The sequence below is a fragment of the Galeopterus variegatus genome, unplaced genomic scaffold (assembly GCF_000696425.1).
Source record: "Galeopterus variegatus unplaced genomic scaffold, G_variegatus-3.0.2 Scaffold1010, whole genome shotgun sequence".
Classification (NCBI taxonomy): Eukaryota; Metazoa; Chordata; class Mammalia; order Dermoptera; family Cynocephalidae; genus Galeopterus; species Galeopterus variegatus.
The window spans coordinates 168,230-182,694 of NW_007727121.1; the positions used below are offsets into that span (position 1 = coordinate 168,230).

General features: G+C 47.6%; 1 protein-coding gene across 3 annotated transcripts in view; it reads right to left on the reverse strand.

Annotated features, from left to right (window-relative positions):
* Positions 1-474: 474 nt before the first annotated feature.
* GRAP2 (GRB2-related adaptor protein 2) overlaps positions 475-14,465 on the reverse strand; it is a 64,375-nt gene continuing 50,384 nt past the window's right edge. Inside the window, exons 3-8 of one of the 3 annotated variants that reach the window (XM_008574179.1) lie at positions 12,955-13,046; positions 9,376-9,495; positions 4,800-4,968; positions 2,780-2,998; positions 1,534-1,656; positions 475-935 (exon numbers count right to left, since the gene is read on the reverse strand). In XM_008574179.1, coding sequence (XP_008572401.1) covers positions 756-935; positions 1,534-1,656; positions 2,780-2,998; positions 4,800-4,968; positions 9,376-9,495; positions 12,955-13,046 — 903 coding nt within the window. In that variant the 3' untranslated portion in view covers positions 475-755. The remainder of the gene's footprint in view (positions 936-1,533; positions 1,657-2,779; positions 2,999-4,799; positions 4,969-9,375; positions 9,496-12,954; positions 13,047-14,465) is intronic. The other 2 variants (XM_008574180.1, XM_008574181.1) reach the window with 2 other exon arrangements.

A 14,465-nucleotide genomic window follows, 5' to 3' on the forward strand; every position in this document is an offset into this window, starting at 1 on the left:
GGGGATCTATGTAAAATCCCTCTATTTCCCAGTGCCTGGCTCCTCACAGTGTCTCTGTTTCTCCATGTTGGAGAAACACTCCCTCCTGTCAGCCACAGGGAAGAAGATTATGCAAGGAATATTCATTTGAGGGACATGCAAGTCTCGGCTGGGCATGGAGTAGGAGGCCAGCCTTGCACAGGCAGGGTCTCTCCAGCCCGCCTGCTCCTGTCCTGTGTCCACACCCCTGCCGCTCCCAGCTCACACTGGCTTGGCTGCACCTTAACTCTCAAAGCAGTGCCCACCCCTTGGAGAAGCGGAGGCAAGCTGTTCTGCAAGCCCTGCAGGTGAGTGGGGCTTGCAGATGAGCCAGAACCTGCCCCACCAAGTTCAACTCCACCCTGTTGTTCTGCGTCCAACACCGGGTGTGGTCTCTGCTTGGCTACTCTCCATGAAAATTCCCAAGACAAGGAGCAAGCGGTGAGAACCCAAGGACAGGAAGAAGCTCTGTTTCATTTCCCGGCCCCCCTTTCCAACACCCCCAATGCCTTCCACACACCCCTGAGGAGAGTAGAAAAATGAGTCTGAGTATCATTCACCACCTGAGTTCCTTTTCATGTCAACTAATTAACCAACCCAATTGCCAATAAATTACTATTATAAAATGTTGTGTGTATACATAGGCATGTATATGTAGTCATGCAGCCCAGCTTTTTTCCTTGCTCCTCTCTTGCAGGCAGCTTCAGACAAAAAGCTGTTGGTCCCCAAAGAAGGGTTCATCGGATCATGGGTGCGACGTAGTTGGCAGGGAAGAGGCCCAGTTTGTTGTGCAGGCGGCCGGTCCACCAGGACGGGTTGGAGCTGTCCAAGACCTCGACTACCTCTCCGCTGCGGAACCCCAGCTCATCTTCCTCGACCGCCTCGAAGTCGTACAGCGCCCGGGCCCACCGCACTCGCTGTGGGGGAAGCACAGAGAGGCTCTGCTGGCTCCTCATACCACGTCCAAGTCCTCCGAGAGCAGCCCACCCTGAGGGCTGACCCCGCTTAAAGCAGACCCGAATGCACAGCCCTGAGCACAAAGCCCCCAGAACTCACCAGCGTCATTCTTGAGACTCAGGACTTTTACCAAAAGAGATGTTATTCTCCAAGGCCCCATGATAATCCTTGAGAACTACTTTCTCCACATCTCTAGGTGGTATTTGTATTTTCTTCAAGTGACCAACAGAATGGCAACATGCCCACATAACAGCCCTCGGTGGCAGTGCAATCAAGTCCCGAGTGGAGATGGATTGCAATGCTGATGGCAGCCCAACTCCCACCCCTAGAACTAGAGTCGGGTACTAGGAGAACGGGCAAGGCTGATAGCCCACCTGACAGCAGCAGGCTGGGTGGTGCTGAGCTGGGTCAGTGGGCCCCAGGCCTCCCCCCATATGTCACTCATGGGTTCCCAGCCTCTCGAGTTTGAGCTCTCTGCCTCTTTTGACTCCTCCCTTGAGCTCTGTCCCCACAGCCTTTTCCCAGGGAGCCCAGAGAGGGAAAGGACACAGCACATACCCCTGCCACTTGGAGCTGCACTTGGTCTGTGTGTCTCCGATGCATGAGGGTGGCATTCATCTCGCTGCCTGTGCCCCTGCCACAGTGTCCATCATTTATATCAAGGCTGCCTCCGCGGCGTTCCTAGAAATAGATGCAGCAGAGGACCTGTTACCCACTGCCGGAAGCATCTATCACAAGCTCCCCCAGTGCCTTGCTTAGGTGCCATTGACACAGCCAGCATTCCAGGAGTACCTGCTGCTGATGACAATAAACCCTGGATGATGGAGAGAAGGGGAAGGAGGATGAAGGAGGACGAAGGGACCTTAAATTCTGAAGGCAAAGATGATGGCGGGTTTCACTTATTTGATCAACAAATATTTATCAGGCACTGACCATGTCTCTAGTACTATGCCAGACACTAGGGATATACAGCTGGAAAGAGAAGGTCCCTCACTTCCTGGAGCTTCCACTTAAAGGGAGAAGCATTAACATTTAAGAGATAAGTGAGCAGACTGAAGAATGTCCAGGTCTGCCTGGGTAAATCAGGGAAGGCTTCATAGAGGAGGTGATGCTGGAACTCCTCCTTGAGAGAAGAGTAGGACTGGCCAGGGAAGGGCACTTCAGGCAAAGGGAAAGGCATATAAAAAGCCACAAAGGAGTGAGAGAAAACACAATGGGCCACCATTCAGGTGACTAAAGGCAGTGCAGCTTTGCTGGGATGTATGTTTGCATGGGGAGTTGGGGCAGGTGGCAGGAGATGAGGCTGGAGACATGGATACGGGCAGCTCACAAAGGATTTTGTGTGCCCTGCTAAGGAATTTGGGAACGATGTTATCAGGCTGTATTGTCCATCTCAGTAAGCTGCCTGAAATCCCATCTGGAACAAGGCAGGGGTTATATAAATAAATAAGCAAGGCTCCATTGCGGTGTTAATCCTTTCTTCTACTGGATCTCTACAGCCAGATGGGTTAAGGGGCACGAATAGATTTGGAATTGTGCTGATAGGAAAGTGAAGCAGTTGTCCTGAGTCCTCAGGGTAAGGTGTGTGTGTGTGTGTGTGTGTGTGTGTGTGTGTACTCAGGCAGGGAGCCATTTAATTCACAGAGACTTCTTTGCCAAGAGCAGTTTCCATATTTCTGCCATTTGGGGCGCCCAGGATCTTCTTCATGAGCTCTGTGAGACCTGATGAGGCTAGGCCAGGCCTGGGGGGCCAGCAGGTCCTTCTTCCCACCTCACTGTGCCCCACGTTACTCTCTTGAGCTACCTGGTGGAAATGGTGATGCTGCAGGTACCGCTGCTGTGGCGGCTGCTGTACTGGGGGATACTGCGGCGGTGGCTGCTGGTGCTGATGGTACTGCGAGGGGACGGGTGCTGGCTGGTCCGACAGCTTGCGGTTCATGGAAGGCCGGAGTTCTTCTGCCACAGCAGTACTGAGGTGTGGGCCTCCCTGGGACTTGCGGTCCAGGCTGTTGCCCTGGTGACCCTAGGAGAGAGAACAGACAATGCAGACCTGGCCTCCCAGATCTCTGGCCCTACCCCACCCTCTGGCAGCTCTTCCTAGACTTTGCTCCCCTCAGCTTTGAGAAATAGCTGGGAGAATCGATGGTTCAGACCTTCCATTTTCAAAAGTGGCCTCTGCATTCTCAGACTCTCCCAGTTTTAGGAGTTTAGGTCTCTGGCTCACAGACGAACACTTTCTACACAGTACCCATTTAGTCCATTCTCAGTGGGCTTGTTTTTCTCTGTGCAATCAAGCTTAAACATTCCATTTTGCTGACACAATGCTACCCCTCCTTGTCACATGTTGCCATGCTGCTGGACATCTTACCCTCCAGATAAGCTCTGCTATTGACTTTGCATGATTTTGAACTGTCATTAATAGCCTGGTGATAGAGACCCAAATGGCAGCGTTCCTGCAGTGTCATGGAAACCTGCCGCTGGGCATGCCAGGAAGGAGCAAAGCCTTTCTACCTAATGCTGTAACAGCCTTGTGAATCAGAAATACTTTACTGTTGTTTTTATTTAACAAACAATCACATAGGTGCTTTAGAAATATCAACTCATAATACGGTTTAATGCAATTTTATTTTGCCTCTCTCATTTCTGAATGCACATCCTAGTGAGGTCCGTTTCGTGGTTAAAATAACTCACAAGGCCTTAGTTAACCTTTGTTTTCCTTTCTGAACTTCTGTGTGCAGTTGGTGGGAACACCCTTTTTTCCTTTCATAATAACTTCTCAGGCTTAAAAACAACCGACAACTTGAAAGGGAGGGTTTTCTTTACTTCTCCAAAGCACATGTTGCTTTAACAGTCTCAGTGCCATTTAATAACCTTCCCCTAGGATTTCAACTATTCTAGTCAATGTTTCTTCCTATAATACCTGTCTCTTAATGAACATGTTATTCTTTTGAAAAATAGTTTATAAATTGTGCACGTGTGTGCGTGTGTGTGCATGTATTTACTTAAGGGTGCTGAGTTCACATTTCTTTCGTGCTTACCATGGACCAGACTGTGACAGTGCTATAATCATATTATCTAATTTAATCCTCACAATGACCCTGTGAGGGAGGTATTATTATTCTTTCCATTGTACAAAGGAAAAAACTTACTAGGAAAGGTTTCTTGGCTAGGTAGGTAACACAGTTAGCTGGCGATTAAATCAGGATTCAACGCCAGGTCTCTCTGATGCATTTTCTGTTAAAATGATACTCTGTATTCCAAGCAGTTCCAAGAGCAAGAATTTCAGGTCCAGTTTTTTCCTCCAGCGTCCCCCAGCCCTATCGCCACCCCAGTCGCAGCACAAACCTCCACCTGGTTCTTTAGTCCTGGACTCTACGTTGCTAACATCCCTGTCTGTAGCCCTCGACTCCTTCATCCTTGGGCAATTCCTGAGCTAGGCTGAAAATGGTGATGTAGCAAGTTTCATGAATAACAAAATACTAGCATCCACAATAAGCTAATACCTATTGAGTGTGGCGTGATTAGGAATGATGTGAGGGATGGGGATGCATTATCTTCTCTAACCTTCACAACCACCCTGTGAGGTACATCTCACTATTATCCCCATTTTATAGATGAGGACACAGAGGCTCAGAGAACTTTCCAAAGTCACGTAGCTAGGAATTGTTATGCTAGGGCTTAAACTGAGATCTGACTTTGGAGCTATTCTGCCTTTCAGAATCCTCAGAGGATCTGTCCATCAAATGTATTTTCTTGGTGGCTCACACGGGACTTCAGGCTGCCTAAAATCTCTAGACTGGGGTTGATTGGGGTCCGGAGTGTACCTGATCTTCTCGAGAACTATCTCTCAGGAAGATCTGCTTCTGTTTGGAGATGGAAGTCGTCCTGTAGTAGTCTACCAGCTTATTCAGGGATGGAAATTTCTCAGTCCACAGGAAGTAATTACCCTTGTTGTCTCGCATGACCTTGAAGTGCTGAACGTCATCCTCGTGCCTGGAGATCAAGGCAAACCCAAATCACAAGTTACATGGTGACCATGTGCCCGCCTCCAGGCTGCTTGCATCCAGGGATGGCAGAGTTCTATTTGGGCAGGAAATGTAGTTATGGATGATTCTCCCATCACTGGGCAGGTGGGCTGGCCCAGTCAAGATTTAGCACGTTTGTGGATGGGACCACTTAGGACACAGGCTACACTAGAGGGGATTTTTACAATAGCAGAAGGTAATCAGATGAGCTGGAATCTGTATAGGACACTGAAGCCACGTTTCTTAAGAAAAAAATGTTCCAAGTGCCTTAAAGACTAAGAGATCATGGACCTTTCACAATGTTTATTTGAAACATGCAAACACCTAGTCTTGCACTATGCTGAGGTCTCTGTGGTGGAGGAGTATTTCAACCTGTTATCAGATATACTTTGAACCACCTCCTTTAAACCCATAAGCTAGCACTGGTAGGGGAGAAGCTACTCTCTTCCCTGAGAAATTTGTCACATTTATTCTCTACATAATGAGGATCTCTTTATCTTGGTTTATGTTTTGCATAAGTGAGGTCACAAAGTATTTTGACCTTTTAGGGGGAAAAGGTATTATATGGAATTGAAGAGTTTTAATTGGAAAGGACCTAGAACACTGTTCAGCCTTATTTCTCCATTTTACAATTGAGGGCCTCAGTCAATGTCACTTGGAGTGAGTGGCACTATGACTGAGTCTCTGATTCCAGACTAGTGAGCATGGCCTGTCACACCACGTAAACATGCTTTTAGATCACCACCTTTTAATACCAGTCTGAACTTACAAGTGATGAGGCACGTTTGTATCAGGGTTGGAGAAACTGGATTTAACCCGTCTGGGTAGGCAGGCCTTTACCATTAGCTACACTCTTCCTTCATTGCCAGGTCATTCTCTTTTGGATGTAAAGTTTATTTTTCAAACAGACATACACTTACATCTAAAAATAAACTGGCCCTAATGATGCCAATTGCCTGATCCAGAAGAAAGGTCAAGAAGAAAGGGTCTTGGAGAGTAAAGATACCTGGGAAGGTAAGTGGAGGAATCTTAGGAAAGGATTTAGGGGTCTGCGTTCAGAAGCGGACAAGAATTCTGACCCTCAATCTCATCTTATGTGCTGGGCTCTGTTCATAGTGGGGTGAAGGCGAAGGTTGTACAATAACCCCTTGCTTGGCTGCTTTGGGGTGGTGACTGACACCTGGCAATCATCACATGGTCTTCCCCTTGCTTTTGGCCACTAGCAAATGCTTCCTTCACTTTAAGACTACACAGCTCCCTCATAGTCATCCCCACTCACATCTGGGTGAGGAAGAGGAAATATTCTTGTGATATTATAATTTTTAATCCACCACCTTGTAGTCAAAGAACTCAGAGTGCGAAACATTAACCCTTACACTCTCATAAGCTGCAAAGATGTTTGTCAGGGCTGCAGTTGAACACCTGGGTCTATGGAGAAAGAATGGCCTGTCATTTCTCAAGTCCTGACTGGGGCAGTGAAAAAGATGTAACTAAGGGCTCCAGATTCCCAAATCTAGTGTTTCAGACTCTTAACAAATGCTAAATGATAGAACTACAATTAACTCCTAATTACCTGTCCCTTTGACAGAAAGCAGATGTAAAACTAAATAAAAATGGCGTTGCTTTGGAATATATTACACTAAATTCCTGCAGAAGATATGACAGGGATTATGGTAATACTAACCATAACAAGAAGCTACATTGCCTCAATATCAGGGGAAGACTTTGGCAGAAGTCAAGGTTGACTACTTTGTAGAATTCACTTTAATAAAGGAAATATAAACCATAATTCCTAGCTGAAAAAGTCAGAGTCATTTTTAAGCAAACCAAAGGCACCAAGAGATGCCCTTCAATCTAACAAATTACCTGGTCTAGTTTATGATCAAGGTCCTTAAGAAATAGGTTGACTTGTAAGACATATTGATAGAGGCCCCACCCACCATTTATTTTTGGCAGCTGACTGGTATGGGGATCCAAATCCTTGACCTTGGTGTTAGGAGGCTGTGCTCTAACCAACTGAGCTAACCAACCAGCCCCTGTAAGACATATTAATAAAGCAAAATTTCATTAATTAAGACCTAACAAGTTTAGAATTTGTGAAACACTAATAATAACCTGAGCTAAAATTTACCATTGCCCAAGCTGTGAAAAAGACAGTTTTAGTTAAGGAAAATTAAGTGTTTAAGCAAGATTGTAGGGGCAATGCTACAGAACTAATTAAGGTATTTTCAAGCACCCTAGAGGCATAAAAATGGTTGACCCATTATTTTAGGTCCTTCCTCTTTAAAATATCCGTTCTTTCTGTACTTAAAGAAATAAAGCTGTGTGCTTTTCAAAATATATTGAATAACCCAGACCAGCATATTCTGTGAATTAACTTGACAGTCAGGGTTTACTGTACAGGTTATCATGCTTTTCTTAATCTTTTATCAGCATTATTTCTTGTACTTTCACATGTGGTCACCAAGTCTGATACATGACTTGCAATCCCCGACACGTTGACCACACACAGTGTGTTCAGACTTGGGGCTTCGGAGCTTGGGGCTGTGTAATGTCTCTGCCTGGACTGAGTCACTTCCTTCCGGGTGCTGCGTGTAAGTAACATTTCACTGTTACAGTCCCCCCACGCTTGACCCTACCTGGCACTGCTCTGTTGTTCTGCATTGTAGTGTGTTGAGGTAGCCTTTCTTTCCTTTCATCCACCTACAACAATATACGTATCTGCTGGGGCTCGGAAAATGATACCCCAAAGTATGGTGCTTTGGCATGCTGAGAACTTTGAACTAAAGGAGATTGGAAGCCTCCGAAGCCCCCTCAGAAGCAACGTCTCTCTCTGACCTTCTCCTGCCCTGCTGTCTCTTGCCCCTTTTTCTCCCCCAAAGCGAGTCATAGAAACCGGAATTCCTCTTCCTCAAGACAGGTCATAGAAACTAGAACCGCTCTTCCCCCAAAGCAAGCCACAAAACCTAGAAATATGACTCTAACCTTTCCCCGCCTTTCTGTGTAGGAGTTGGCCCAAACCAAACTCTTTGACCTACATTGCCTGATAGTGGGTCATAAGACCCTTATTCCAGTGGGGGACCATACCTTATTCCAGTGGGGGACCATACCTTATTCCAGTGGGGGACCATACGTTATTCCAGTGGGGGACCATACGTTATTCCAGTGGGGGACCATACGTTATTCCAGTGGGGGACCATACGTTATTCCAGTGGGGGACCATACGTTATTCCAGTGGGGGACCATACGTTATTCCAGTGGGGGACCATACGTTATTCCAGTGGGGGACCATACGTTATTCCAGTGGGGGACCATACGTTATTCCAGTGGGGGCCATACCTTATTTCAGTGGGGACCATACCTTATTTCAGTGGGGGACCATACTCCCGACCCATACATGGGAGGAAGAAATGCCATACAGGGAGGCCAAGAAAAATTTGAACAGTCTGTTCTTAGAGGAAGCTAAGCATAAAAATAGAGAGTTTTTCCTGCATCTTTGTGTCTTCATTTCTGAAGGCTTCCATTCCATGTAAAGCTTTGATTAAATTAATGTGTTATGCTTTTCTCTTGTTAGACTGTCTTTTGTTGTAGGAGTGTCAGCCATGACCCTTATGATGGGTGAGGGAGAGGTGACACCTTTTCTGCCCCTGTGTACCCTACAGCAGTGACTTCGGATTTCTATTTTTCTCTGGCTCTTCTTCAGACATGCATCAATAGTAAACAAAAAGGTTAAGATTTGAACCTCCACAGGGATGTGGACATCTCCTTTCCTCCCCTCCTTCCTTCCTTCCATAAATACTCATCGAGAGTCTACTATGTGTGAAGCACTGTTAAAGGCACAAAGATGAAGCTGATAAAAGTCCTGCCCTTCTGGAAGCACCTGGGTTAGAGTGGGTGGCAGATGAACATAACACATAATTTTTTTTTTTTCCTTTTTGTCTTTTTTCGTGACCAGCAACGGATCGCAACCCTCAGTGTCGCGCCCGTACCGGACCGGGACCGGCAACGGGATCGCAACCCTTGGTGTTGCTCCCGCAACTCGCTCAGCCAGTGAGCGGCCAGTCTGTATGTGGGATCCGAACCCTCGGCGGGAGTGCCACTGCGCTTCCCAAGCGGCGCACTGTAGCAGTGCGCCACCGGGCCGGCCCCATAACACATAATTTTGAACACAAACCAACGTGCTAAAGAGTTATGTGTGCATGTTCAGGGAAGGAAATGGATAGCAACACAGTTGATAAGATGCCACCATATTTGGTCCCCTTGGCCACCATGCTTCTGATCACTGGGTCATGCTCGAGAGGTCATCTGATGGCTTCAGCGATCTGAGTAGTTAGAGGCTGAGAAGGGTCAGGGTGGTGTCAGGAATGGGCAGTACCTGACGGAGATGGAGAAGTCTCCTGGGGAGCTCTGGCTGGCCCGGATAATGAAGAAACCGACCTCCTTGCCCATGAGTAAGTTCTCTGCCTGGTGTCGTGAGAGGCCTTCATGAAACCATCTATCAGGCAGGATAAAACGAGAGGGTCTTGGTGAGATGCGTGAGTGACAGGAGGGAGAGTGGGGAAGAGGTGGCCCAAAGGAGGAGAGGCTGGGGACTCTGTTCAGTAGAGAAAAAAGAGAGACCAAAGAGGGGATGGATGTGGCTTAAAACCCAACAAAGGCGCTAGGTGGTTGTCAGGGAAGGCAAGTGGCTGTTCCCCTTGATTCACCCTCTTTCTTCCTTCCCCACAGAAGAAGTCTCTGTCCAGCTTGGAAAACTTGCATCATGGAAATGTGCCACTGCACCAAAGTGGGGCCATGTGGGAGTGACACACCTCAGGGAGCAGCTACCCTCAGCACCTGTGGGAGGGATAGAAAAGAACTGCAGAGATAGAGGATGCACTGGACTGGGAAGGGACATTTGAGGCACTGGAGCAACCAGGCCAGAACCCACTGGACAGGGCCTTGGGGGCTCATTCCCAGGCTGAGACCTCAGTGGCCTGGAGACTCCCCTTGGGGCATTAAAGGAGAGTTACAGGCCAGGCGGTTGTGCTATCTGGGCAGGCATGGAGCAGGAGGGGGCTTTGCTCAGTGTGCCTGGCAGAGGCTGCAAGGCCTCCAGGGAGCCCTGCACACACACGCATGGAAATGTGTGAGGCTGGCAGCAACCAGAGGGCAGTGTCTGCCCAGCTGGCTCCAGGGCCCTCCCCACAAAATCCAGGCTGGAAAATAATCCTTAATGTGGGAAAGAAGAAACAGAGGAGAAACTGCCCTTCCAGGAGAGCAATCAGGGTGGCAGCCCCTGGAAGTGTTGGTGCACACAGCATGGCCTGTATGAAGACAGTCAAACACTTACACAGGGCAAGGTGAATAGTGGCTACAGCCTCAGGGCGGGAGGCCAGAAACCTCTCTCAACCACAGAAAAGCAAAATGAGTCTTTGCAATCACTCTGCGGCCAAAGTGTCACATTGCTCTAAAGTGGCTGCTCTAATTGCTGCCACCAGAAGGCTAGTATGCATGTCTCTTTAAGACAAATGTCTAATAGGACTTGGGGGCATTGAATTCCTTTGTGAGAAATTCCCTGTGCTTTCTAGAAATTGGGAACCTGGACTGGAGATGGGGGCAGCAGTAGGGTATACTTTTTCGCAGACCTGGGACCGCCGGGGAAGGTTGGTTGTGCTCTGAGGGGCTGGGAACAGGGCTTTCTGGTGGTCTGGAGATCCTGCCAGAGTATGTGCCATACAACCCTGCAGGACTGAAAAAGTGACCACCACGTCACTGCCACATGTGGGAAATGTGACGGGGATGGGAAAAGAAATGGGGTGTGTTCCACTGCAGCCACATCTCAAAGGAGATATTTCAGAAGAGGCAACAGGCATTTAGGGGATTTTGAAAACACACGTTTGTTCTTCAACTGGAATTTGATACGGGGCTTCTTTCAAGATTTGCAAAAATTTCCACACACTACATATTACACACGAGTGGCCAGGGTTTCAGTATTACATATCATTCCAAAGTTCATTCATTCAACATCTCACTTATTGACCTGTTAATTCATTAATAATTAATTAGTTCAATTAATTTATTTATTGAACATCCACTATTGTGCTGGGCCCCCTTGTGGGCGCTGGGGATATATTTTGGTGAGCAGAACAGACGGGCACCCCTGCCCTCAGGGAACTTACATTCTAGTTGGGGGTCGGGAGACACACATACAATAAACAACAAAATAACTAAAATATATAGTATTCCAGGTGATGATACGTGCTGAGGAGGAAATGAAAACAAACAGAAGGGACGGGGAGTGGGGGGTGGGAGAGGAATTTAAAATATGGCGATGAGAAAGACTCACTGAGAAGGGGATATTCTAAAGCTAAAGGAGATTGAGGGGATGAGGAAGGAGCAGCCAGAGAGGTGGGAGGACACCCGGGAGGAAGTGTGTCCCAGAAGCCAAATGAAGAAAGTGTTTCCATGGGAGGAAGAGACACCACCCCCCCCAGTCATGCTAAGGTGATGGCTGGAATCACCGCTGGGTCTTGAAGTTCACTGTGACCTTGACGGGAAAGGTTTCAAAGGAGTCCTGGGGGCTCCAGAGAGAGTAGGAGGTGAGGAGCAGAAAACAGCGAAGACAAGCAATTCTTCAGAAGAAATGGAGTGGCAGCTGGAAGGGGATTTGGGATCAAGAGTTGTTCTGTTTTGTTGTTTGTTTTGTTGTAACATAGGAGAAATTGCAGCGTGTTTGTTTGCTGATGGGAATGATCCAGCAGAGAGGAAAAGGTTGATGCAGGAGAGAAGGGGGAAAATTTCTGCTAGAAGCCTGACAGTTCCTTCCAAACAGCTGCAGGAAAGGCAGTGAGTGTCTGAGCCAGTTGCAGAAGGTGGTGGGTGGAGGGGGGGGGTGGGAGAGAGAGGCAGGGAGCTTCTCTTCTGGAGGCTTTAGCTGTCCCAGGGAATTTGGAAGCAAGGCCATGGGCTGAGAGTGAGGCGGGGAGGGGCTGGAGGTGTGAGGAGCAGGGCAGGTGTGAAGCAGTCACCCAGCAGGTTACCAGGCAGCATCACGGGCTGGATCCAGGTCAGTGGTCATGCTGTGGTTCAGTGGTCAGTACTGGTTTGCCAGGAGTGCCACCGCTGCACCTCACTGGAGTCGCCAGTACCACTTTAGTTTTCTAACAAACGTTTGCTCTTTGGGCTAGACCCTGGCTCTGAGACAAGATGAGATTTCTATCTCACCCTCGTGGTCAACTCTTGAGACAAAGGGACCCAATCTTAATTTTTCATTTCCTCTTTGGGAAGGGGATCCCCCTTTTCCCTCCGCTGACTTCTCTTGCTGGGTGAGCCCGCTTTAAGGAAGGCAGGAGGTGTCCGCACCCCCACCCTATTAAGGGCCAAGTGCCTGCATGCGGTGGAGGTTAGGGCTGGAGGTAATGCAGAAGTGCCTGAAGCAGCAGCTCTTGAAGCGGGGTGGCCCACAGTGTCCCGTTTGGAACTCTTGACTTTCACTTTTTTTTAATGGTGTTTTTTGATAAACAGGAGCTCTTATTCGTAATATTAGCATTTATTTCCTTTAGGGTTAGTACATTTTGTACCCTGTTTTGTTTTGACAGCCGGCCGGTATGGGGATCCGAACTCTTGACTTTGGTGTTGTAACACCATGCTCTAACCACTGAGACACCAGCCAGCCCCCATTTGGAACTCTTGGAAATCATGTGATGGCAATCATTCTAGATGATTTTAGTTTATAAATTCATTTTATAAAAACTCAAAAATAGGCAATACATGCACATGGTGTAAAATTCAGAAGGGAATGAAATGAAAGCAAATCCTCCTGCCCAAGGCCTTCAACTGCGTGGTTCTGGAGGCTCCGGAGGGAGATCTCCAGAGGCAACCATTTTTGACAGTATCTCGGTTGTGCCTGGATAATTTTAGTAACTATGGAAAAAGTAAGGGGTGCGTATGTGAGCGGGCTGGAAATACTTACTCAGGAAACTGGATGTCTATGAAATTCTTGGGCACATATCCTTCTTGGCTCCCCAGCTCCGCCTTGAACCACTCCTCTTGGTTACTTAAGATCTACATGGAAGAGAAGGAAGGACGATGACACTGCAGGGGGGACACCAGAAAGCAGGAGAAAGGGGCTGCAGGGCAAAGAACATCCTTTTGGACTCAGAAGAAAATAAGCGGGAGGAACTGAACAGCTGCTCAAGGATTTGCCCCAGGTCCGGTGGGGGGCAGCGGGTCTATCTTTGGAGTTTGGCCTCTCTTGACCACAGGTTATTTCTGTCCACTTGTGCCACTCACTCCTGCCACCCCACTGTGGCTTGGCCTCCCAGACCCAGTACGCAGGGACTTCCCTGAATCCCTTTCTCCTATTTTGGAAATTTGTCTGCGATCTTAGCACCTGAAGTTCCTCGTCTGGACAGATGGTGGGAAGCCAGAATGGTGAGTCCGTAGCTTTCCCTTCTTTTTCAGGTAACCAGGAAACTTTAAAAATTTAATTTGTTTTTATTTTTGAAACATGCGTTTTAAAACTTAAGCATCCAAGTAGGGCCAGCTTTGAAAACAATAACTTTTGTGTTCACAGTATGTGATTCACACATATTTTGGACAGAACTCAAGATACCTGGGATGCCTTTTCTCAGCTTGCTTTTAAAGCGAGATCACGCATCCAAGTAGGGCCAGCTTTGAAAACAATAACTTTTGTGTTCACAGTATGTGGTTCACACATAGTTTGGACAGAACTCAAGATACCTGGGATGCCTTTTCTCAGCTTGCTTTTAAAGCGAGATCACAAATGAAACCAAAAGTTCTGTGTCGTTACTCTATGGTCCTGCTTTGACTGTGACCCCAAATGTTATCACCTACCTTGATTACTCAGACTTCTCATCAGACTTGGCTCTATGTGGCTTCTGATTATTTCAGAAAATGAGATTCACCATTAAAAGACAAATATTTGCCACCCCCACTGAAAACGTTTCTCAAGAATGTCACGTAGACTTGAACAATGGTCCTAAGTGAGGATGGCAGAGTCAAAGACAGAAAGAACCCGATGCTGTCTCTGAGCCCCTGAATTAACCGCCCAGGAGCTCTGCTACTTTTAGGCTTGGAGAAATAATGTCTTTGTTATTGTTTAAGCCACTTTAGTTTCTGTTCCTTGTAGCGTAAAATGTCTTAACTGATAGAAGTACTGTGACAAAGGGGAAAGCAGAAGATGGCTAGGAAGGGACCACCTGGGAGAGAGGCCAGCTGCCCAGGCAATGAAGAGTCACACAGGCGGAGCCAGACTGCAAAGCGACCACAGTTCTCGGCTGAGCACCTCAGCATGTGCGAATCCGGGAGCGGAGACAGGGAAGCTAGAAGCAAGGGCTTCGGGGCGCACGCTGAAGAGTCTGGATGTTTATCTTGAAACTTATGCAGAGCTGCTAAAGGATTTTAAGCAGGAAAATAACAGTAAGAGTTGAAGTGAAAAAAGAGCTCTGGATCAGAGCGTGA